The 25,023-nt window shown below is 46.0% G+C and overlaps 1 protein-coding gene across 1 annotated transcript in view; it reads right to left on the bottom strand.

Moving 5' to 3' along the window:
• The window catches only part of LOC311521252 (uncharacterized protein), an 82,476-nt gene extending 58,342 nt beyond the window's left edge, over positions 1–24,134 (bottom strand). Inside the window, exon 1 of the mRNA XM_084629504.1 lies at positions 23,935–24,134. Coding sequence (XP_084485630.1) covers positions 23,935–23,939 — 5 coding nt within the window. The 5' untranslated portion in view covers positions 23,940–24,134. The remainder of the gene's footprint in view (positions 1–23,934) is intronic.
• Between the last annotated feature and the right edge of the window lie 889 nt (positions 24,135–25,023).

Genomic DNA, 25,023 nt, shown 5'->3' on the forward strand with positions numbered 1-25,023 from the left:
GATTCACAGTTGTGGGGTTTGTAGCTTATATCTTTTACTGCTTGCTCTTGCTCCTTTACAGTTCAAGGAGTTTGCTGCCTATAATCGGCAGACAGCCATTTTGAGTGAAAACGTTCAGTGCAGCCTTGTACCCGAGAGGAACATGTATGCCAGGAAGAGAGATTTTTTTCTTGTTATCTACATCTCGAATAAAGTGCAGTCTGGCTGACAGTGCGTGGCTGCTCTCTCTCTTGAAAAACAAATACACACAGACAATAAAATATTAAAGATGAGCAGCATTGGTGGCTATGGGGAGCTGATCCCAGGATTCTCTTACCCTCTCAGGACAGGCAAGGGAAATATCGTCCCTATATAGCAACAATTTAAATTAGAGGAGTAATACCAGAGAGGAGTCTGGTCCTGACTAGGAAAGTGATGCCCACCTCAGGCAGGGATGGAAATGACCATTATGCGTTCTGGTTCCAGATGCCAGGAGTGACACAAGGATCAACAGCTGGTTCTGAGATTCTAAGATCTCTGCTCCTACCGTCTGGCCAGAGTGAAGAATCAAGCTGAGGAACTTTTCTGATAGGAACTCACAGGCCTGTGAGCCCAAAGATTTTCATACCTCTTTGGATCATCTCTAAGCGTAGGAACACTAATAGCAGGGAAGTGAATCATGCTTTGTTTTGGTTACCTACCCGAAGCTCCAACACGTGACCGCTCTAATCCTCTTAAAGCCCTTTACTGAAAGAGAGACGAGTGCCAGAGTTGAAGTTCAGTAAATCAATGTCTATGTTTCTGTCTGGTTAACATCATAATAGACCTATTTGTCATTAGGAGACATTCAATGTAGACTTCTGCAAAACCAGGTAGTCTAAATAAAGATGCTGACATGCATTTATAGCAATAAACCCAAGGGCAGGTATTTTGTCAACTCTGAATCATGGTTGGTCAGACTTTGAGAGAACATAGAATGCAGGCTATTAACGGAAGGAGCCAACACCTTCCAACCATACTAATGAATGAGAATACAAACAGGATGTTCATTAGAACTAACCATTTTGGTTAGTTAATGTAGGTGGAGGGGGCAGACACTGAATTTTGTAATAGGAGACCTAAACCTGATAGTCTCCAAACAGCTGCATGAAAACAAAACAAAAATCTCCAAGTTCTGTACTGCTGTCTCTCTGTGTAGTATCCAAGTGCCTGCTATGTAAGATAGATTGTTAACAGCGGAGTCCCTAGTGCACTTCATGGAGCCTTTGGTTCTTCTTCCTTAATGTGTATAGAAAGCTTTGCTTGGGTTGTTTTAATACTCCATTGTAAGAAGTTATGAAAGCTTTAGGACATGGGAGACAATGGAAGAGCGCAATTTACAGCAAGCTACCGCGAAAACAGTCTCCTGGGCTCCACTTCCAGCCCTTTGGCGGAGCGCGATCCTATGCAAATCCACACAGCCTCTCTTGTAAAACGGGGAGAGACTGTAATGAGACTTTCCTGCTTCACAAAAGTGTTGTGATGTCTAGTTGTGGCTTACGGTGTGTTAAGAGCCTTGGAGAAGATGTGAAAGACAGTGTAATATTTGGAAAAGGGAAGGTCGGGACGCTCACGGTATGGCACTACAGAGCACAACGGACTGCAATGTTGGCCTATGGTCTGCCAAAAGCAGTTGTATACAGCTTAAGTAGTAAGTTGTCAACTACGTTGGGTGGAAGGGAGGAACACAAGACCACAAGAGCACAAACTGGAATTATTCTGAGGAATTTTGTTCTGTTTTAAACAAAACTAGATTTGGGGTTTCTAAACATTCCTCCTCAGTGTGAGCCCAAGCAACCCCATTACACTGGTGCCAGACAGCTAGGGAGAGAAACTGACTAACGCAGCCGAAATACAAGAAATCCAAATGCTCGCTAGCCATGACTTAAGTACCAACTGCCAGCAGCCAGGGACAGCAGTTATATGAACAAAGGGAAGATGATGTTTTTGTGATTCAAAAACCAGACAGACAGTTGGGAGAGCTGGATTCTATTCCCAGCTCAAGCTTGGCCACTGACTTCCGATGTGGCCTCAGGCACGAAGCATAACCTTGCAGTACCCCATTTTCTTCAGCTGTACACTGGAGACCATAGCATTCCTGTACCTCACAGCAAGGTTACCAGCTAACTCATTAACATTAACCTTGGTAAGTGCTACACAGGTTCTGGATACAGCTTACATTGTTTTACAGGATTAACAAATTTGGTTTCTCCATGATAATGGCTTTGTACCAAAGGTAGAACAGAGTTGTGCTCGGTATGTCTTGGGACCTTATCTCTCAGGACAAACACTTGTCTAATAATACACATACTGGAAGATAAAAATCCTGACGGTCCCGGGAGGTAGCTAAATTTTTCAAAAGTTAGGAAAGCCCATTTTATTTTAATTGTATTGATGAGAGAGGGTGAAAGATGGTCCTGGAAGGAAGGCACTAAATTAAGGGTTCTGTATTTCAAGGATAGGAGTTTGATGTGTCTCTGTCTCTCTGCTTACCAACAGCAAGTTTTTCACCCCTCAAAAAAAAACTCCACCTATTTTTAAGAACCAATCTAAAGCAAACAATGAGACTCTGAAATGTAAACTTTTGATCTTGTTCTCCCCTCAGTCGGTGGCAGAACTCCCTGCAGAAGAGTGGACTCAACACTGGCACCCCCGTCATGGTAGAACATGGAGTTTCAGCTCTCTCTAGTACCCCCTGCTGATTGCATCACAAGATAACTCATAACTTTGCCCTCCAACCAGGCCATGTTTTAGTTCAGCCCCCTCACTTCACGGGTAAGAGTCCCTGGTCCCTACTAAAGGTCTACAGCTGTCCATCTGGGCCCTGTGATCCTCACACTGTCTTATCCCAGGGTTCTCCAAAGTCCTTATCGCCTTCTGTCACGGTCTTCATGTCACCTTCCTACTGACTGGTAGGGAAACCCAGGCCCACCCCCTACATTGGGTCCCAGTCCAGCAACCCTAGGATGAACAGCCAGGGTCTGCTCTCTCAGACACCTTGCTGCTGCTTCCCTGGTCTGTTTCTTACCCTTACCTCAGCCTTCCTGGGCTCTTTGTAATGGTAGCATCTCCTAGGCCTTGTCCATGGGTCTTCCTTCTCCTAGGATGTGTTTCCAATCCTTTTGGAAGCCACAGGATTGGAGCAATATCCTGTCGCTAGGGCTTGGGGCACTGGGTTTCAGCGGCGGGGCTCCATGGCCCCCCTGAAAGGGCTTGCAGGCCCCCAGTTGACAACTGCTGCCATATAGCACAATCACACCACAGGACAGCTTCAATCCTGGGATTATGTGCAAAGGTTATGGCCTTTAGGTAACAACTAACATTTTATTACCAAATTCTGGCTACCTTTTCATGGTTGGGGGGGAGGGAGGGGCAGTTTCATCCCAATACACATCTTGTCAGGAAGCTGCCATAAAACAGCTGATTGTACTTCCTAAATATACCTGGCACAGCACAGGGGGGTAAATTGGGGGCCTGACCAAATGTGCAGGTAACAATGGAAATCAAACACTATTCCTGAATTTAAAGGGAAGAGAGACAGAATTAGTGAAGTTTTCATTAGAGATGGTCTGAACTATTAATCAGTTCAGAAAACTTCCAGCACCTATGAACTGGTGATGGGTCAAATAGTATTGACCAAGATCCTCAAAGGGAGTTAGGCACCTAACTCCCTTTGATGATCTGGGCTATTATGCCTCCTCCTAGGAGTGATCTTTCCCAGCTTTCAGAGATATTTAATGCTGGCCTTTAGAATGTGATAAAATAATTGTGCAACCCAATATTGCACAGAAGAAAGGTTCAAAAGATGTAGGATTCTTTTAGCTTGCATTATACTGAAATTTGAATCCTGCTTCCGATTAACCCAAGTCCGTTCCCTCCCCCCCCCCCATCCCCTTTAAGCTCTCCTATAAAAATCTTTTCTCTTTTAAATCTGGCATATGTGGTCTTTGGCCAGTGGAAAGTTATTTTCCAAACTGGAGATTATTCAGTCAAGCCATTTCAAAGATAGAGGACACAAGAAAATTAAGTGTTCCGAATAGTTTAACAAGTCTTCTAAACATGTAAATAGCTCTTCTCTCAAATAAGGCCTGTTTGAAAGAGCTTGGTGAGATAGGGACACAGGATTAAATCTGAGCCACTGAAAATCATATTGGAGGACATATTCAGTGTCATTGGAAGTGTTAGAACAGCATGACTATGTCTGGCAAACCTCCTAAGGGTTAGTTAACTCTGCCTTTAGGCTCTGATGAACCCTACTTAACTCAGGGGCTGATAAGCTTTACAAAGTTTATGAGGTTGCTGGTTCAGCTATCTTGTCCCACTCCGTCCACCCCCTCACAGTTATATCCACAGACACGCTACAGAAAAGAAGCCACAGGGAAAGCAGCCATTGCAAGCCAGACTGAGAATCAAGTCCTTTTTACTGTTTGTCTTAAGGACCCTCCACCATATTGAAGTTGAGATCACATTTATTGTTCACCCAGGAATTAAGCCAGGGTGCCAGTATTGTTTCTTTGCATCCGGGGACCCAACCATTCCCCTCCCCTTCTACAGAGAGAGCGTATCAAGACATAAGCCACCGAGTGATACTGAGAGGCCAGGGCACCCAAGACTGTACGAGAACCTTTAGTACAGCTGCCAGTTATGGAGGAAGTTTCTGAAATTACAGAGACTGCAGATTTCTCAGATATCACGGGTGTCACTTTGGTTTTGATGGTTATGGTGCCAGGGCACACAGTTATAACAGGCCATACGCTATGGACAGCTCCGTAGAGCAGGTATGTTTGGGTCTGTACAGGAAGAACATGGGAGGCGAGGAAGGAAAGCAGTGCTCTGTAAAACGGTCCCTCAGCTTGAACAGCATACAATCCTGGGTGTGGTGGGGAGAAAGGGGCGGAGCAGTTGTGAGGCTGCTGGGTGGGCAGGCTGATCTGCAGGGGCAGCACTAAAATGGGTCAAAGAAAGAAGATGGCCAGGCCAGCAGACCGGGCCAGGCTGCTCACACAAGGTAGATCCTCAGGGCACTGAGAGCTGCTCCAAGCCCAGTGCAGTGCTCATTTCATTGCTATGCCCCACGCTCCACTCTCCTCCCTCCCATTCATACTCCTCTGCACCTCTCCCTCCCTTCTTTCTAGAGCCCTCCTCTGTATCACACTCTCATCCCATCAGATCTCTATTCTTAGGCCTGCTGCTTTCCTCCCACCAACCTGCCGGTTGGCCGGCTCCACGTCCCCACATTGACTCTCTCCTCCTCCACCCCTGCCCCAGCTCCAGGTCCCCATGCTCCCTCGCTTCCACCCCCCTTTAGTGAAATGCTAAACTGTAAGTAAAATACCTTATTTAAGCTAACCTTAGACATGTCTGGCAGAGTGTTAAAGAACCTTATGGTGAACACATCTGGTGTGTATCTTGCTCAGATATAATCTCTGTAGACAGACCATATCTGGTGTAGGAACATGACATGGTGTCAGAAGTAAACTAAAAACAGAAAACAGAAAGAGGAAAGCATAGGAGAGAGAAAAAGCACAAGTTGCAGACAGAACGGGGGTAGAGGAAGGGGAGCACAGAGGAGAGAAAGCATAGGAATTGCAGACAGGAGAGAGAAGATAAGCAACACCATGGACTGCCTGTCCATCTCTGCTCCAGACCCTGCTTGTGATAAACCTTAGACTCCAGCTTCCGACCCTGGTTTGTCTTTGACCTCGCTATTCGGTTGCTGTCAGTAACCTGGTGCCTGACCCCACAGTGACTTGACCCTGTCTGCCTCCTGACATGTGACTCTCAGTTCACCCTCTGGCCTGTCACGGATTCTGACCTATTGGTAACCTGACCTTGCCTGACTCCTGCTCTAACCACTAGTCTAATAATTCTTGTCCCAGTCATGACAGTCTCTTTGACAATGACACCTCTACGAAAGAGGCCTTAGAAAAAAATAGCTGCAGATTTCAGTGAATTCAGAGGACCTGGTAGTTATGGACTATTTTTCTAGGTATATAGAAATGTACTTGAAAACACGTCGCACTGTTATTGAGAAACTGAAGTACACTTTTGCTCACTTTAGTATTCCACAGCAACTAGTGATGGATGAGGGCCCACAATTCACTGCATCAGAATTTAAGTCACTCCAAACTAAATATGATTTTGATCTTATTACTAGCAGTCCACATTACCCACAAGATATTGAAGAGGCTGAGAGAGCTGTATAGACAGCCAAGAAAATCCTACAGCAAGAAGATCCATTCCTTGCTCTGAATTACAGATCAACACCAATAGCAGCTACTAGAGAAAGGAAAGGTGGAGGTCAGCACTGTAGGGATTATTTTGCTGGTGTTCACACTGAAGAATTCCAGTCTTCTTTCTTCCACAGCTATTTAAGCAGCCTGATACACAGCAACCAAAGTCAATATTAGGTTACTATTTACTCTTGCTGATGGATGTTGATCAGGGAGGCTGCTTTTTACAAAGACATTTGGACCCTCTGGAATACTGAAGTCATATGTGCAAACTCATTAACCAACTTAGCTGCCTGTGTAGGTGGGTTTTTTTTTTTTAAACTCTTTGAGGTTTTCGATGTGTGTTTGCCTGGGAGTGATTAGCTGAAAAGGAAATAGCCGCAGATACTGAACAGGGATCTTTTTAATAAGTTATAAAGGAAATCAATCTAATTAGGACTAATGCTAATGGCTCAGATAGCTCACTGGTGGTCTGGTGCCTTGCTATAATGATGAAGATAGCTCTTAATATAGAGCCCATGCAAGGGGTCCACATGCCTGGGAACCAGAAGGCTCTGCTCCATGAGGGCTCCCTATACTCCACCCTCCATGGGTGTGCAGGAATAGTAAAGCATGACAGATCTCATTGGTTTCCAAGTACAGTAGAACCTCAGAGTTACAAACAACAGAGTTATGACCTGGTTCCAAATGAGGTGTGTGGTTGACTGGTCAGAAGTACACAATCAGGCAGCACCAGAGACAGACAGACAGACAGACAGACACACACACACACAAAAGCAAAAAAGCTACTAAAAAAATTAAGGGAAAGCAGCATTTTTCTTCTACATAGTAAAGTTTCAACCGTGCCTTTGTCGGTCACAACCGAGAATACCAAATTCAGAACAAACTGCTGAGAAATAGGATAGACACACCCCAAACTGGTGATTATTCCTCCATAAAGACAGATCAAACCAGCAATACAAGTAAACTTCTGTCTCACCACACTGGCTAACAAGAAGTCAGGTAAGCAGTTTCCTTAAATATTCCAGTCTTTGTATCCCCACCAAAAACACTCGGTTTAGAGATGAGTGGTTCTTTAAAACCAATCTCATATAAAAGGTTCTTCTGATCCCAAAGGACCAGCCACACACCCAGGTCAATATACAACTCAGATCTTACCCAAAAACCACACTGTTGCCAAACCTTTAGTAACTCAAATCTAAAGATTTATTCATTAAAAAAAAAAAAGGAAGAAAAAGAAAGAAAGGAGAGAGTTAAAATTGGTTAAAAGAATCAAATACATGCAACCAGGGGTGGCAGGTTTGTAAAATTTTTGATGGTGCCCAGAACAGCTCCAAGTCCCCCCCAGCCCCAGCCCCCACCTGCCTTGAAAGCCAATATATATATTTTTTTAAATGTGAGGACTGTGTGGTGGGGCTGGTGATGAGGGGTTTGGGATGTGGGAGGGGCTCAGGCAGAGGAGGTGAGGGCTGTGGGGTGGAACTGAGGGGTTCATGATGCAGGAAGGGGCTCAGCTGGCAGAAGTTTAGGGTGTAGGGGGGATGAGGGTTCTGGCTGGGGATGAAGGATTTGGGGTTTGGAGGGGCTCAGGGCTAGGGTGTGAAGGCTCTGACTGGGGGTGCAGGAGTTTAGGGTGCAGGCAGGCTGCCCCGGGGCTGGGGCCAGAAAGGACTCCCCCCCATCAGCACACTCACTTTGCACCACTGTCACTGCACATGCTCCTAGGGCCCCTTTCAGGTCCAGGAAGCCCCCTCACCTCCTATGATGGGTGCCGGGGGGGGACGGGGGGACGGGGTTGTCATCACATGTGCGCCTCCTCCCCTGCTGCTCCGTGGGGCAGGAGCAGAGGCTGTGGGGGGGGGAGGGGGGGCTGTGCTGGTGGAGGGTCCCAGAGGAAAAGGGAAGAGTCCAAGGCAGAAGGGCAGAGTCAGTGTCAGCCTGCCCTGGCACCAGTGATGGGGGGTGCTAGGACCCTGCAGTGGATCCCGGGCGCTAGCAGAGCAGAGCAAAGTGCAGCGCAGCTGCAGGGCCAGCCACTGGCTTGAGACAGGGATGCTCTGGGGCCTGGGAGAGGCACACGGGGGCAGCAGGTGGGTCCATGGGAGAGACCTGGACCCAAATATTGGTGGAGCCTAGCCCCCAGGCCCTGAATATTGCTGGAGCCTGGGTACCACAGCACCATATAACTTGCCGTCCCTGCTGATGCAACAATTGCAAAGTTCTTGGTTCAGACTTGTAGCAGTGGAATAAACTGCTGGATTAAGTCAAGTCTCTGGCTGCTTCCAAATCATTGGAAGGTTCTCAGTCCATTGGTTAGAATGCTTCCATTAGCAGAAATTCATAGTCCAGAGGCTTGAGCAGGATAGAGGCAAAAATAGAGATGTTTCCAGGGCCTTTTATAGCTTTTGCCATGTGGAGGGAAACCCACTGTTTCAAACAAAGCCCTCCGTGGAAAATTACAACAAGATGGTGGTTGGAGTCACATGGGCAAGTCACATGTCCACACATGACTTTGCTTAGTCATGGCAGGAAAGTCCATTAAGAGATGGGCGTCTTCCATCTTAAGTTAAGTGTCCTTTAATGGGTCATTCTACTTGAATAGTTCCTTCAAGATGTGTAGGCTAAATACCTTGTGGGCATTACCCCAGGAGCAAACATTTGAAATACAGGTATAGAGCCAATACTTACGATTTCAAATACAAAAATGATACATGCATACAAATAGCATAAATCATATTCAGCAAATCATAACCTTTCATAGACATCTTACATGCCACATTTAGTACAAGATTTGTTGCAAATATATAACAGTGGTTGCAACAATGATCTATATGGTCATATTTTAATCAGATAACATCACAGCTGTATTAAGTCAATGTTCAGTTGTAAACTTTTGAAAGAACCATAACATTTTGTTCAGAGTTACAAACAACCTCCATTCCCCCTGCTTGTGTGAATTAGGCAAGCAAAGATTGGGTTCAGTGCTGCTCATCCTGGAGGTCAGGGCCTCAGCTGGTGGTAAATGGCATCACTCCACTGATTTCAGTGGAACCCTGCTAACTTCCCCACAGCTGAAGCTCTGGTCCCCTTCTCCATAAGGATAAGGGAAATAGAGGCAGTTCACAGGTGGTCAGTGAAAGTGATTGGGGCCCTGGAAAGGCTTGCATACAAGGTTAAATTGAAATGAATAGGACAGTTTAGTCTAGAGAGGATACAAACAAACGATACGATGAATAGCACAGAGAAGGAAAATTAGACTGTCTTATTTACCATGTTGCATTAAACAAGAACAAGGGGACATTCAATGACGCTGAAAGTCATCACATTTTATACCATTAAAAAACCTAACAGGGGAGCAGCAGGGAATGGCCACTGTGCGAACAGAGTAGCAAAGGCAAGATAAACCACAGGTCTAGTCCAGGAAGGCAACTCCTACATTCCTCCTTGGCCCAAGGGCTTTTCTTTCTTTAGCATGTGGATATACAATGGAAAACCATCACAAGCACCGCGTTTCAATTCAGCAGGTCTTATCCAACGCAAGAATTGTTCATGGGAAGAATTGTTCTCCCAGCCTCTGACAGTGTTTCATGTGTACACAGAGTCCTTGGACTTACGATGCTTTTCAATTGACTGCCCCTTTTGCCCTATGATGCCTGTTTTGTCCTTATGACTCTTGATTTGCATAAAATTTGCTTGAAATCACATCCTGGTTGCATTATACTGGTATGGAGCTGGAAGGGGTCACTTCCGATTGGCTTTGAGGCAGCAGGGTAGCTTGTTGACGGGTAGGGTTGCTGCTTGTTTTTGGATTGCTTGATTGGCTCCCAGCCCTAGGCTGGGAGCCAATCAATCAGAAAACTTGAACAGTGATTGGTTGAGGTCCAGTATGTGTGCCATTCTCCCTGGCTTTCTGAGCCTGTGTTATAGACACCAGCATTCCGGGCAGCATGGGTGAGTTTATGTGTTTATTTGAATGCTGTTTACAAACTACAGTGTACAGTAAATACATTGATATTGCAACATTAGTCATCCATAATTCATTTAGTATAAAAATTTGGGTTATTGTGGTGAAAATAGTGTATCAAGCTTTGGTTCAGGAACCAATCCCCTCTTCATACCATTGATTCCTATGGGAAAAGCAGTTTCGACTTACAATGCAATTCTGAGGAAAAAATTGTGTTGTAAGTCTGAGGACTCCCTGTATTTTCAGGAGGAAAAATACAAAGCAATTGTTTCATGGGAGGTGATGCTCTGAAGATAGTGGTTGGTCATAAAGAGTGATAAAGAATAAGGATCATCTTTGGGGCAAAAATAGAGAGAAAGTATATAGTGTGGTGGTTAGAGAACAGGACAGACTCAGTAAGTGATTATATACCTGGCTCTGCCACTAACTCACTTCTGTGACCTAGGGAAAAAAAAAAAAAATCACACATTTGGTTGTGCCTTAATTTCCCCCGTTGTACAACAGAATTAATATTTAGTGGCCTCTGACTTAAGCCTCACCATAACTAATTAATTTTTGTTTTGCATTTTGAAATGCTAAACTGAAAGGGGGAAAAGATATAATTCTTTGTATCATCTTTTGTTGATGACAGTAATGATCTTATGCTAGTGCAATACCTGAACCTGCTTAAGCCTGATGAGTTATCTTGGAGTAGTGAGTGTAATAACTCATCAGAACCAATGACTCGCAGGTCTTATGATAGGCCCCATGCCATTCAACTAGGATTCAGCCAATCCACAGGTGAGGCTACACCTAGGTTAGTGGTTTTCAACCTGTGGTCTGCAGACCCCTGGGGGTCTAAAGACTGTTTAAGGGGTCTGCGAAAGGTTGTCGTTACCATTTAGAGCTGTCGCTTAATCACAGTTAACTCACGCAATTAACTCAAAAAATTAGTCGCATTGTTAAACAATAGAATACCAATTTTTTCTTCATTTTCAAAATATTGATTTCAATTACAACACAGAATACAAAATGTACAATGCTCACTTTATTATAATTTTTACAATACAAATATTTGTAAACAAAAGAAACAGTATTTTTCAATTCATCTCTTTATGATGAAAGTGCAACTTACAAATGTAGGGTTGTTTTGTTACATAACTGCACTCAGAACAATGTTAAACTTCAGAGCCTACAAGTCCACTCAGTCCTACATCTTGTTCAGCCAATCGCTCAGACAAATAAGTTTGTTTACATTTGCAGAAGATAATGCTGCCCGCTTCTTGTTTACAATGTCACCTGAGAGTGAGAACAGGCATTTGCATGTGACTGTTGTTGCAAGCTATTTACGTGCCAGATGCGCTAAAGATTCCTAGGCCTCTTCATGCTTTGGCCATTGTTCCAGAGGCCATGCTTCCATGCTGATGATGCTCATTAAAAAAAAATGCATTAATTAAATTAGTGACTGAACTCCTTGGGGAGAATTGTATGTCTCCACCTGTGTTTTACCTGCATTCTGCCATATATTTCATGTTACAGCAGTCTCGAATGATGACCCAGCACGTTGTTCATTAAGAACACTTTCACTGCAAATTAGACAATGCAAAGAAAATACCAATGTGAAATTTCTAAAGATAGCTACAACACCCAATCCAAAATTTAAGAATCTGAAGTGTCTTCTAAAAATCTTAACGGGATGAGGTGTGGAGCATACTTTCAGAAGTCTTAAAAGAGCAACACTCTGATGCGGAAACTACAGAGCCCAAACCACAAGAAAAAGAAAATCAACCTTCTGCTGATGGGATCTGACTCAGATAATGAAAATGGACATGCATCAGTCTGCACTGCTTTGGATTGTTATCGAGCAGAACCTGTCATCAGCATGAAGGCATGTCCTCTGGAATAGTGGTTGAAGGATTAAGGGACATATGAATCTTTAGCACATCTGGCATTTAAGTATCTTGCAATGCTGGTTACAACAGTGCCATGCAAATGCCTGTTCTCACTTTCAAGTGAGATTGTAAACAAGAAGCTGGCAGCATTATCTTCTGCAAATATAAACAAACTTGTTTGTCTGAGCAATTGGCTGAACAAGGACTTATAGGCTCTAAAGTTTTAAATTGTTTTACTTTTGAAGGCAGGTTTTTATTGTATATAATTCTACATTTGTAAATTCAACTTTCACGATAAAGAGATTGCACTACAGTACTTGTAGTATTTTTCAATTCACCTGCTTTGTTGTTTTACAGCGCAAATATTTGTAATAAATATAAAGTGAACACTGTACACTTTATTGTTGTAATTAAAATAAATATATTTGAAAATGTAGAAAACATCCACAAATATTTAAATGGTATTCTATTATTTTTTAAATCATGTGATTAATCATGATTTAAAACAAAAATTAATCGCTTGACAGCCCTAGTTACCATAGAACAGTGGTTTTCAACCTGTGATCCACAGACCACTGGGGGTCTGCAGACTGGGTCTAAGATTTCCAAAGGGGGCCATCCTCCATTCAAAATATTTTAGGAGTCTGCAAATGAAAAAGGTTGAAAGCCACTGACGTAGGTAATCCCAAGGCTAGTACATACATAGGCTCTTCAGGGAAGCAGTCTGCTTAGTGTCACTACTATTCCTATTACCAGTAGTTTCAACCTCCTGCTTCTGCTCTAGCTGTGCCAGGTTTCCACACTAGCCAGTCCGCCTCAGCCAGCTGCCTGGCGACTCTGATAAGCAGCTTTCAACCTAAAGGATCCCAAAGTGCTGTACAAGTTGATATGCAAAGAGTCACTTCACCCATCACAAATGGCTGCCTCTTGGGTAAAACGTGGTAACTATTTAACAGTGCACAACACCACCACCACACAACAATTTAAGCAGGAAAAATACTGTTCCTCTCTGTTCACCACGGCTACCCCTTTGAAGGGAGTGAATGGCCAAGAGATCAGCACAATATTAATAAATTCTCCTTAAGTCTGGGCTAACCAGGGCTTTCTGGTACACAACTAGAACCAACTCCTAGTAAAGTCAGTGGAAGAAAAAAAAAAAAAAATCTAATTGTGGGAGTTGAATCAGGTTCTGCATAGTGACCACCTGGAAACTTAATGTGCCAGAGATGACATCACATGAGGCTGACAGATTTCCCAGGAGGAAAAATAAATCAAGTGGGTGACAGGAAGATCTGGGGATTCATTGCAGAGAATGTTCAGTGAGCTTGTATCTGACATCAGTGGCCACATTACAATGCGTGTTAGCAGGCCTTAGGAAATGTCTCTTGATTGGAAATCTGGATGATTAAGTCTTAATAGACGAAGTCCAGAGAAAATAGCATGATTAGAAGGAGCTGTGGCCTGGTGGTAGACTCATTAGTTAATGTTTGCATAACAGTTGGAAGCTGATAAGTTTCCCAGCACAGATCAGGGAGTCAGAAGCTCTGGTTTCTTTTCCTGGTTTGTGCACTGACCCAGGCTTAAATCATTCGTCTCCCAGTACTTGTTTCCCCATCTGTAAAATAGGAGCGGCATGAATACTGAACTCATAGGGATAATGTGAGGCTTTATTTCTGAATGGAAGGAGAGCGCTTTGAGATCCTTAGATGAAAAGTGCTAAAGAAATTATAAATGTTCAGCAGATTGAACGACCACATAACAGCTCTAGCAGAGATCGCTATTACTGTAGTTAGCTCAGCCCCACCCTTGTTTGTTTTATTCACATGACCTTTGATCAGAGCTGATTATGACAATGCTCACTTTCCTTGTAACACTTTTAGGTTCAAGAGCATCAGCATGTACAAGCAGAGTTTGTGACCAGTGGGGGCGGGAGAAAAAAAAAACAAAACAAAACAGGAAAAGCTCCTGGTTTAACCCACACCACAGAATGTGCCCACTTTTCTTTCTACCCTACTGTCAGTTTCCTCCATGTGCTGTTCGGTTTCCTTTCAACAGGTCTGTGCTGACAGTTGCTGGAAGTCATGTGTTGCACTTTGATTGCTTAGAGTTCCTGCCACAGAAAAGACTCTGTGCATGTGTTGTATTTGATCCTCCCCTGATTACACCAGTTAGCGCCATTCAATTGAATGGAGTTACATAAAGGTAAATTGGGAAAAAAGAAGAAGGGATTCAGGCCTAACAGTTTCTTACTCTTCCATTTTTAGGTGACAGAGATGTGGCTGTCCTCACCAGACCCAGTTCTCCCTCCACTTACACTGATGCAACACAAGAGTAACTGCCCTGAGTCAGTGCTGTACCAGTGTACAAGAGAGGAGAAATGGGCCATTCATTTTACTTTAACTCAAACATCCCCTTAAACATGTTCATACCAGAATATTTTCCCAGGTGTGCGTTCTCATTGCTGGGGTCCTTAGAAGCCACAGTAACAAGCAGAGCACTATTCGGTGGCACCCCCCAACTTATAACATACTGCCACTACTCACCCACAGGGGCCCATGATGGCAGCAGAAAGCAAGGCATTATGTCCCGGATTTGGCCTGGCCTGATTGCCACATCTGGCAATCAGATACATGGCAATAGCATCTCTCAGCATGCTGCTCCCTAACTGACAGCCTAGGTTTGGTTTAGCATGGACCACATAGAACAGTATAAGCCAGATCATTCACCTCCATCTTCCCTCAAAGGAGAGTAATGGGCCAGTCCCTGAGTTGGTAGAAATGAGTGTAACTCCACTGAAATCAGAACTATACCCATTTATACCAGCTGACTCCAGATCTGGTACACACAGCCAGGAGCAGATTTACTATGAAACAAACAGTGCGGTTGCACGGGGCCCCCCCCACAATGCAGGACAAATATCTGACAACCTGCCCCTGAGTTCTGGCTGGCGGCGCAGCAGGGCTCAGGCAGGCAGGCCGCCTGCATGCGGTGGCCAGTGGCCTCACACTGCTCCTGGAAGCGGCCAGCTGCTAACACATCTCTGTGCACCCCTGGCGGGGTGGTGGTTCTGTGAGCTTCCCCCACCCTGGGCAGTGCACGGAAACCCACTGGCCCCCTTCCCCCAAGGGGTGTGCAGAGACATGCCAGCAGCAGGGCTAAGGCGGCTCCCTGCCCGCTCTGCCTCCCTCCCGGAAGCTGCCGGCATGTCCCTGTGGCCGCTGGTAGGGGGAGGTGTATCCACGCACTGCCCCTGCCCCGAGCGAGCGTCGACTCCACAGCTCCCATTGACCAGGAACTGCAGCCAATGGGTGCTGCGGGGGCGGTGCCTGCGGGTAGCAGCACACAGAGACCCCCCTGGCCCCGCCCACCTGGGAGCCACTGCCAGACAGGTGTGTGCGCCGACTGCTTTGGGAGCTGTGCTGCCCAAGGTAAGCGCCTCCCTCACCCCTCAACTCCCTGCTCAGCTCAGATCCTGCACCTCGTACCCCAACCCCCTGCCCCAGCCCGGAGCCCCCAACCCCCACCCAAACTTCCTCCCAGAGCCCACACCCCAACCCCACACCCAAACTTCCTCCCAGAGCCTGTTACGCACACCCCGTCCTGCACCCTAACCCCCTTCCCCAATCAAGGCACCTCACTTTATTTTCATTTACTTCTCATTACTTATATTATAAGAGGAGGAAGGGGAAAAAAAGGAATGAAACAGGGGGAGATAAGAGAGAATGTTCTTTTTCTTGGCTGGGTCCCAAGGGGGAGGGGCAAAAATGAAGCTGCGCACAGAGCCTCACTAACTCTAAATCCGCCCCTGCACACATCTCTGCCCTAGGTGATGGTAGCAATAGAATCAGCCCTCTCTGCAATGGCCCAAATGGCTCCAGGGACCCCATTCTGTAGAATCCCATCCTCCCTGCTCCTCCTTTATTTTTAGAGTAAAACTATGAAACTCTGCCCAACTTGTGTGGCATGCTGCCAGATTTCTCTCATACTGTCTAGGCCATGCCAAGAAACCCACGATGCTGCTGCTGCACTAGCTTTGGGGGAAGTTTGCCGGGATCTGAACTTTAGGTTTTAAGCTCAATCTCTTTTTCAATGCAGGAGGCTTTGGTAAATAAGAAACAGGCAATGTTAAGCCTCAGTTTCCCTCTCACTGGAAGAAAGGCAATTTATACATTTTGTGCATCACATCCTTGCTCTGGGTCTGAATTCACAGAGGGAAACAAACTAATTCCAAACATTCCACAGGTGTGTCTGAGTCGTGCAGATGGCACCCTCAATCCCACTCACCCTCAATCCACGCAGCCAGAATGGGGGTCTGAGCAGGCAGGGCACAGCCAAGAGAAACTGCAAAGTACCCAGCCCCCTAGCCCTATAGACTGCGGCCAGAAATGCAGAGGGACTGTCCCCCCTAAACTGCTCTCTGCATCAGTCATGCAAGCATAACGGTGCTGCCATTGGCTGATGGCCAGCGGTTGTGTTCTTTGTGTGTTTCACCCCCCTCAGAGGGGTGAAACACACAAAGCATGCAGTGGGGGTATTAACCTGCACATTTGAGTGCAGTCCTTACGGTGGGTGGACTATGCGGTCTCAGAGCCTAGCAAGTACCCTTCATGGCCACTCACTAGGGCTGCTGTAAGGAGAGTCCAAACCTCTGCATCCCTGGACATTTAAGCTTCCTGAGTCGCAGCCGGCTGCAGCTCTGTTTCCTCCCAGGCCTACTCTGGCACATTATCAGAGCACAGACTCTCAGTCTACTACCACTTCACAGAAATGGAGTCCACCTGCCCTAGGCCCCCAGGACCAGCACCAAACTCCAAGACAGGCCAGCTGCTTGAACACATTCTCTCCTAGAGCTCCACCCCGAAGGTGGGAAGGTTTTGGTTTACAGCTTAACTCTGCAGAGGTACACAGGGAAGCAGTAAAACACATACAGATGCTTTGCATAAGTCTAATACATTATCACTCTTTATACTTAATCCAATAAAGCACAAGAGAGTACGGATCATACAGACCAATAAACAGTTACACACATTTCGTTGCCTCACAACTTCAGGGAGGAGCTGAGGTCAAAGTCTCTTGCAGTACTTGGGGCCCTCCAGGCTCAGGAAAACAAGCAGGGCCCTCATGTCTCATGAGACTGCTACATGCTGTCTCCAACCCACAGCTTCCTCTTCCTGTCTAGCTCTCCCTCTGTTCTTGTGTGTTCCCTTATTTAACCCCCTCCTGGCTGCTTACTGAAACCCCAGACACCTGGCTGCTTTTGTTCTGCTCCTACCTTCTCCTCTCCTCCCAGACACAACACTGATCTTCTAAGGATGAAGCTATTCTTTAGCATAACTATTGTGACTAAAATGCCATAATTAACCATAAGTATTTGCCGTTGTCCTTGTCTGGTGTGCACCTGCTACAGGTCCTGTCAGCAAGGGTGGCTCCACATACATATAGGCAGTCAGGAGACAGCAGTTTTAATAGAAACAATTAGCATCTAGAATTCATGCGTTTGTACAGACCCTTTCCCAAATGGTCACTGTGACAGGTATGGCAATTTCCTGGCCAAACCTTACTGAATTACATTTAAATATTTTAGGAGTTCATTGTATTAAAAGGGCAAATGTTAATGTGTTACTGTGGGATTGTGTATAACTTCTTTAAGGGGGACACTGGACTAATGTCAACCTTGGGAAGTGCTATGAGCTTCAAAGGTCTATTTGAAACAATGCACTAGCCAGGATAGAACTTTTAGTGGAGTGGGTTTCCTAGGAACTACTTGGGAGGAGGGGAATGCAAATTACCTACCTCTGGACCCATCATTTCAAAGCTGTGCTCTGAGAAGAAACTCTTTGCTGATCACCTGTTACATGAGGCCCAAACTGGATAAGGGTGACTCACAGATTCGGGGGGGAAGAGGGTGCTTGTTTTCAGGTAACAGCTTGTATGAATTTATCACCACAGTAAAATTCCTGTGTAGCTTTGAAGGACTGTTCAGCAGCCAGTACCCTTGTTGGAGTAGCAGGATGATCTCTGGTAATTTTTTTAGCATTCAGGTAGGTTCTTTTATTCGTTTTAACGTGTTTTCTCTGTAATGCTTTTATCTGAAGAATAAATGTGCTTGCTTTGAAATAACTGGGTGGTAAACTTAACTGCGAGCAATTACACCATTTATAGCCTCTGGAGAAAAGCAAAGTAGACCTGTTTAGGCACTCTGACTTTGCTGGGCAATTCATGGTATAGGCAGGGGACTGCGCAGCCTGGAAATACAGTGGTCAGGAGGGAGAGAGATGCAGGTCTCCACTGAGAGGCGAGGGCCGAGGAGCCGGAAGCCAGTGGCTGCCCTCGCTGGACCATGGAGCGGGAATATAGGTGCCGTTGCCCTACATTGTGAGAGGTTTCAGAGTAACAGCCGTGTTAGTCTGTATTCGCAAAAAGAAAAGGAGTACTTGTGGCACCTTAGAGACTAACCAATTTATTTGAGCATGAGCTTTCCACTTAATACACTTGCACCCTGGCTCCTTCTCTCCTGCCCACTCTTCTTGCATGATCTGTTAGCTGTCTGGATGTTGTGGTAGAGGGTGAAAATGCAGATACATCCTGGTGGGAGTGGGATAGATCTGAAATTCCTTTGTTTCCCCTTTTGTCTAAGCCCATGACAACTTTCTCTGAAGTTTGGCCTCCCATGCACAGCTAGGGAGAGTGTAGGGGGTTAGTATGCTGTGCTATCACCAAAATGCCAGGAGAAACATAATTATTTACAGAAGAACCATTCGTCTTCACCCAAACTGCATTATCACTTTGAAATACAGACCCAGGCCTTGGTGTGCAGCTTTTTTAAAAAAAGTCAGACAATAACAACACTTACACAATCAGCAAATGGATGTCATCTAGTTGATGATCAGGTTTACCAGCTCCTAAAACTTGATTTCCCTGTCAGTTCTGAAGAACTAGTCTCTTGAGATAAGAGGAGTCAGAAATTTCAAAGGGTATCCCCCTTTAAATGAGACAATTTCAAAGGGTATCCCCCTTTAAATGAGACTAGAAATGAAAGCATGAAGCAAACAGAGCACTCTGTTAGTTTATGGAAGTGTGTTCCCAGAGTTAATGACTGAAGTGTGGGAGGTACTTATTGCTGCATAAGTATCTCAAAGTGACAACAAAGTTTGGCAATAGGAATGGCAAACAGCTGTGAAACCTACTAAGAGAACAAAAAGAATATTCCTTTATCTGATCAAATGCTTCTTAGTTAGTGGCTCCTTATTGGTCACAAAATAAAAATTAGATCTAAAAAACAAACAAAAAGACCTGAAACAAACACAAATCTGTCAAACAAAAATCAGCTTACCCTGAATAATGACAGGTTTCAGAGTAATAGCCGTGTTAGTCTGTATTCGCAAAAAGAAAAGGAGTACTTGTGGCACCTTAGAGACTAGTCTCTAAGGTGCCACAAGTACTCCTTTTCTTCTTACCCTGAATGGAACTTTTATATACTGTCCACTAGGGACTTTGCTCTTGACAATCTACTTCATGTTGAAGGTGCTCACATACTGTGGTGATGGGTGGCATTATAAACCAGACAGACCGCCGCAGAGGTCAATAAGCACCAAAACAAGGGCAGCCCTTTAAATTAAAAACAGGTGGCCTGCCCCACTTGAATTTCAATTTTAATAGGATTACAAAAGACCCTTCTAATTATAAGCCTGGGCCGCCCTAAACAAGCCCTCTGTCTACTTGGTGTTTGCACCCTTCCTTATGTTAGGGAAATAAACCTGTTCTTGTTTATTGGTGAATACAGTCTTATCAGCAAAGAACAAACTTCTGTGGGCAAAGGAAGGTGAGAGTGGGTGCAGGGTAACCATCCCTCACTCCCAGTATTGTTACGGGGCAGGACTTTAGACAAGGTCTCCGCTGAGCCATAGGCTGAAGTAATGGCTAACACACCTGCCAGCACACCATGGCTCCAAGTGGACATGGTCTGCCCACTTGGAGCATGGTTACTCTCCCATTTCCCTGTCCATATGCTGCTTTGGGCCTCCTAACTTTGTACAGAAACAGAAAGGTGCATTACACAACACGTTCACATGAGCTGTGCTGCCCTAGGCCTGCGAGATGGGTCAGGCATCCTCTGGGGGGAGGAGAGGAAGAGGCCTCAACTCCACTCCTTCCTTCCCTCACTCAGTGCGGTAAGGACAAGGTTTTGCCCAGTGTGTTTCAAAAGCCAGCTTATGCTGTTAGACAATCAAAGGTATTGCTGAGATTAAGCTATAACGGGTGAAATCCTGACCCTGTTGACATCAATGGGAGCTTTGCCATTTACTTCATTAGGGCCAGGGCTTCACCCAATGCATGCAGTATATATAATAGGTTAAAGTGCCTCTGAATTGAGCCAATACAAATGGCCTGCTAGCCAAGTATTTTCAGTCGCCACTAATATAGTCAGCATCTCCAGGCATTTGGAACCAGAGGCTGTGATTACATAGAGAGAATTATTATTTCTCATCAACCACCACAGACACATATTACAGTCTGGCATTTTTCTCCAATTAGCAATGGCTTTAAGGGGTGTGGCTGTCATTTTCTCTGTTAATGCCTTTCAGTGACAAATCTGCTTTTTGTTGTTGTTTTTTTGGGATGTCACCCTGCTCCTTGTGTCAGTCTGTTTCCCTTGCTGTTGGGTATTTACCCTAAAAACAACTGTTGGGCCTATACACCTCAAAACTTCAGTTAATAACTTTCCAGGTGCAATGTTTATAGAGAAAGCACAGCAGTGACTGACGCACAGTGCTGTCCTAAAATCATATAAGAGTGAAAGGATCATACTGGTGACTTTATGGCTTCAGAGCTGATTCCTCATGGAACATTCACTAATGTTATCGCAAAAAGAAAAGGAGGACTTGTGGCACCTTAGAGACTAACCAATTTATTTGAGCATAAGCTTTCGTGAGCTACAGCTCACTTCATCGGATGCATACTGTGGAAAGTGTAGAAGATCTTTTTATACACACAAAGCATGAAAAAATACCTCCCCCCACCCCACTCTCCTGCTGGTAATAGCTTATCTAAAGTGATCACTCTCCTTTCAATGTGCATGATAATCAAGTTGGGCCATTTCCAGCACAAATTCAGGTTCCCCCCCCCCCCAACCCACTCTTCTGTTGGTAATAGCTTATCTAAAGTGACCACTCTCCTTACAATGTGTATGATAATCAAGGTGGGCCATTTCCAGCACAAATCCAGGGTTTAACAAGAACGTGAGGGCGGGGGGTAGGAAAAAACAAGGGGAAATAGGTTACCTTGCATAATGACTTAGCCACTCCCAGTCTCTATTCAAGCCTAAGTTAATTGTATCCAATTTGCAAATGAATTCCAATTCAACAGTCTCTCGCTAGAGTCTGGATTTGAAGTATTTTTGTTGTAATATCGCAACTTTCATGCCCACATATCTATTCAGGGGACACCATCACAGGGCCTAATAACATCAGCCACACTATCAGAGGCTTGTTCACCTGCACATCCACCAATGTGATATATGCCATCATGTGCCAGCAATGCCCCTCTGCCATTCACATTGGTCAAACTGGACAGTCTCTACGTAAAAGAATAAATGGACATAAATCAGATGCCAAGAATTATGACATTCATAAACCAGTCGGAGAACACTTCAATCTCTCTGGTCACGCGATTACAGACATGAAAGTTGCGATATTACAACAAAAAAAACTTCAAATCCAGACTCCAGCGAGAGACTGTTGAATTGGAATTCATTTGCAAATTGGATACAATTAACTTAGGCTTGAATAGAGACTGGGAGTGGCTAAGTCATTATGCAAGGTAACCTATTTCCCCTTGTTTTTTCCTACCCCCCGCCCTCACGTTCTTGTTAAACCCTGGATTTGTGCTGGAAATGGCCCACCTTGATTATCATACACATTGTAAGGAGAGTGGTCACTTTAGATAAGCTATTACCAACAGGAGAGTGGGTTTGTGTGGGGGGGAGAAGAAAACCTGGATTTGTGCTGGAAATGGCCCAACTTGATTATCATGCTCATTGTAAGGAGAGTGATCACTTTAGATAAGCTATTACCAGCAAGAGAGTGGGATGGGGGGAGGTATTTTTTCATGCTTTGTGTGTATAAAAAGATCTTCTACACTTTCCACAGTTTGCATCCGATTAAGTGAGCTGTAGCTCACGAAAGCTTATGCTCAAATAAATTGGTTAGTCTCTAAGGTGCCACAAGTCCTCCTTTTCTTTTTGTGAATACAGACTAACACGGCTGTTACTCTGAAACCTGTCACTAATGTTATTGATTTCAAAACATCAGGTGATTAAGAAAGAAAAATAACTGTATCATCTCATCAAGTACACAGATATCCCAAAATGTTCACATAGATTGTGGGTATGGCTAAGAAATACAAAATCTAGCACATTTCAAGTGTGATCTGCACATTTCTTTGGACAGAGTCTGTGGTACTACCTCTCACCAGCAGGAGAGTGAATTTGTGTGGGGGGGTGGAGGGTGAGAAAACCTGGATTTGTGCTGGAAATGGCCCACCTGATGATCACTTTAGATAAGCTATTACCAGCAGGACAGTGGGGTGGGAGGAGGTATTGTTTCATATTCTCTGTGTATATATAAAGTCTGCTGCAGTTTCCACGGTATGCATCCGATGAAGTGAGCTGTAGCTCACGAAAGCTCATGCTCAAATAAATTGGTTAGTCTCTAAGGTGCCACAAGTCCTCCTTTTCTTTTTAGGTTGTAAGCTATTTGTGGCAGGGCCTGTCTTATCTCTCTGTGATTAGCACCTTGTCAGCTTTAATAATAAGTCAATAATAATGTGGTGCTCCTGGATCATTAATCAGCTGACTGTCGGTCCTGCTGGAATAGGATACATGTGCAAATATGGTCCTTTAAGCACTGCTCATCCCTCCCTTCGCTCTAGCCCAGCGTTGGCAGGAGGGGAGACTAGGCAAGCTAGACTATGTATGTTCATGCTAGCCAGGCACATCATACATTGTCACTCCACATAAAACTGCGCTCAATGCTCAACATGATTTAATTTACTAAATTCACCCAGTTATTAAAACTCAGAGCACACAGAGCTCCCCCACTGACATCATTAACCCCCCCCCCCCACGAGCGGCGGTAGCTAAGTTGGCAGGAGAGCGTCTTCCATCGACATAGCGCTGTCCCCACTGGCACTTCTGTTGGTGTAACTTGTGTTGATGGGGTGTTTTTTCCACACCCCTGAGCAACATACATTACACTGAGGAAAGTGCTAGCCTAGACACAGCCTAAGCTAAGATGGGGCTCCGCTGGGCCAAGTCTCCTTGAGACGCGCTGAGGACCGCGCAAGCTGTGGGCCTGTATTCGGGAAATGCTTTTTACAGCCGTATCCAAAAGGGTGCCACGGGGCCATGCTTCGAGGCCTTGGCACTAGCAATGCCTAAGAAGGGCTAGGACCGGGCTTACCCTCTCACAAGGCATTTCCCAGCGCCCTAGGGCTCAGCGCTTCAGCGGGGGGGGGGGGGGGGGGGAGCGGCGCAGGGCCCGGGCAGGCAGGGCTGGCACAGGGACCCTGCCCGGGCGCCCGCTGGGAGTCAAACCAGCAGCCGCCGCCGCCGCCGCGCTCCAGCCCGCCTCCCTGAGGCAGCGCGCCACGGGCCGGCCGGGGGCGGGGCTGGCCGCCAGTTCGCGCGCCGCCTCGGGCAAGTCCGGACGTGCCCGGTCCCGGCAGCAGACACGTGCCCCAGCGCCCATGCCCGGGCGCTGAACCAACTTGTGCAAGCACGCCCGGCATCCTCGCCGCGGATTGGCTGCAGGCCCCGGGGGAGGGAGGGATTCCCTTTTGCTTTCCCTACCTCATCACCGGCGAGGAAACCCCCGCCGGCCCAGTGTCTCCCTTTATCGCGCCGCGGCGACGCGCAGGCAGCCAGAGCCGTGTAGACGGGCGAGAGGAGAGCGCCGCTCGGCACCGTCCCGCTCCCGACACCGTCCCCCGGCAGCCTGCTCTGATCTCCCCGCGGCGGCTGCAGACCAGCGGCGAACGACGCGAAATGATGCCGGGAAAGACCCTGCGCAAGGGTGCGCAGCAGAGCCCCGCTCCCGCAGGTACCGGCCCGTCCCCCCAGGAGCCGGCTGGGTGCCCGGGGGCTGAGCCTGGCCCCAAGCGCCCTTAGAAACGCACGGGCGTGAGATGATCGCTGCGGTGCCGCGATCCGGGGAAGGGGGCTTAGTCAGTTTCACCTTCTCGTGTTATCCGGCTGCAGTGGGAGCGAGAGCGGTTTTGCTTTCTGTTCTTGCGTGAGCAAGACGGGGTTCCGTTTTAAACGGCTCAAGATTTCCCTCTTGCCTGGGGAGGGGGGAAAGAGTAAGAAAGAGGATTTTTAAACTTCTGACTGAGGGTGTAAGCAAGACGGAAAACCAGAACAATGTCTTAGCCAGATTTCGATGTGTTGTTATTAGATGCTCCCTGCAGCCTACAGTAATACAGGGTTGAGTGGTTCAGATCTTTGCCATCTGAGATAGGAACCCGTCTAAAACAATGTTTCAGCGGCGATCACTAGAGCTAGGTCCGAGGCACCAAATTCGAGTCTCGATTTGAACCACCACCCAACTCAGGGAATGTGCGGCTCCAAGGTTGTGGTTTCGAAGTTCTGGCCCCCTCGAAAACTGGGGCCTTTGGATCGGGGGGGGGATTCAGCTTAGGATCATTTCTAATGACCGCTCCATAAATACTGACGGCGAGCTCCCGTCTGGTCTCACAGGGGGAACTGGATTCACTCAGAGAACAAAATCTTGCGTTTGCTGAAGCGCCCGAGAAGGCTGTTTAACAATACAATCTAGCGAGATCAAAGTAGTCATTCTTTGTGGCTTGTCGTTTGATCAGTGCTAAGTAAAAAAATGTTCAAAAAGTATGACTGTCACTTAGGGTAACATTTCTCATGCAA

Source organism: Lepidochelys olivacea, assembly GCF_965140295.1.
Source record: "Lepidochelys olivacea isolate rLepOli2 genome assembly, chromosome: 5".
Taxonomy (NCBI): domain Eukaryota; kingdom Metazoa; phylum Chordata; order Testudines; family Cheloniidae; genus Lepidochelys; species Lepidochelys olivacea.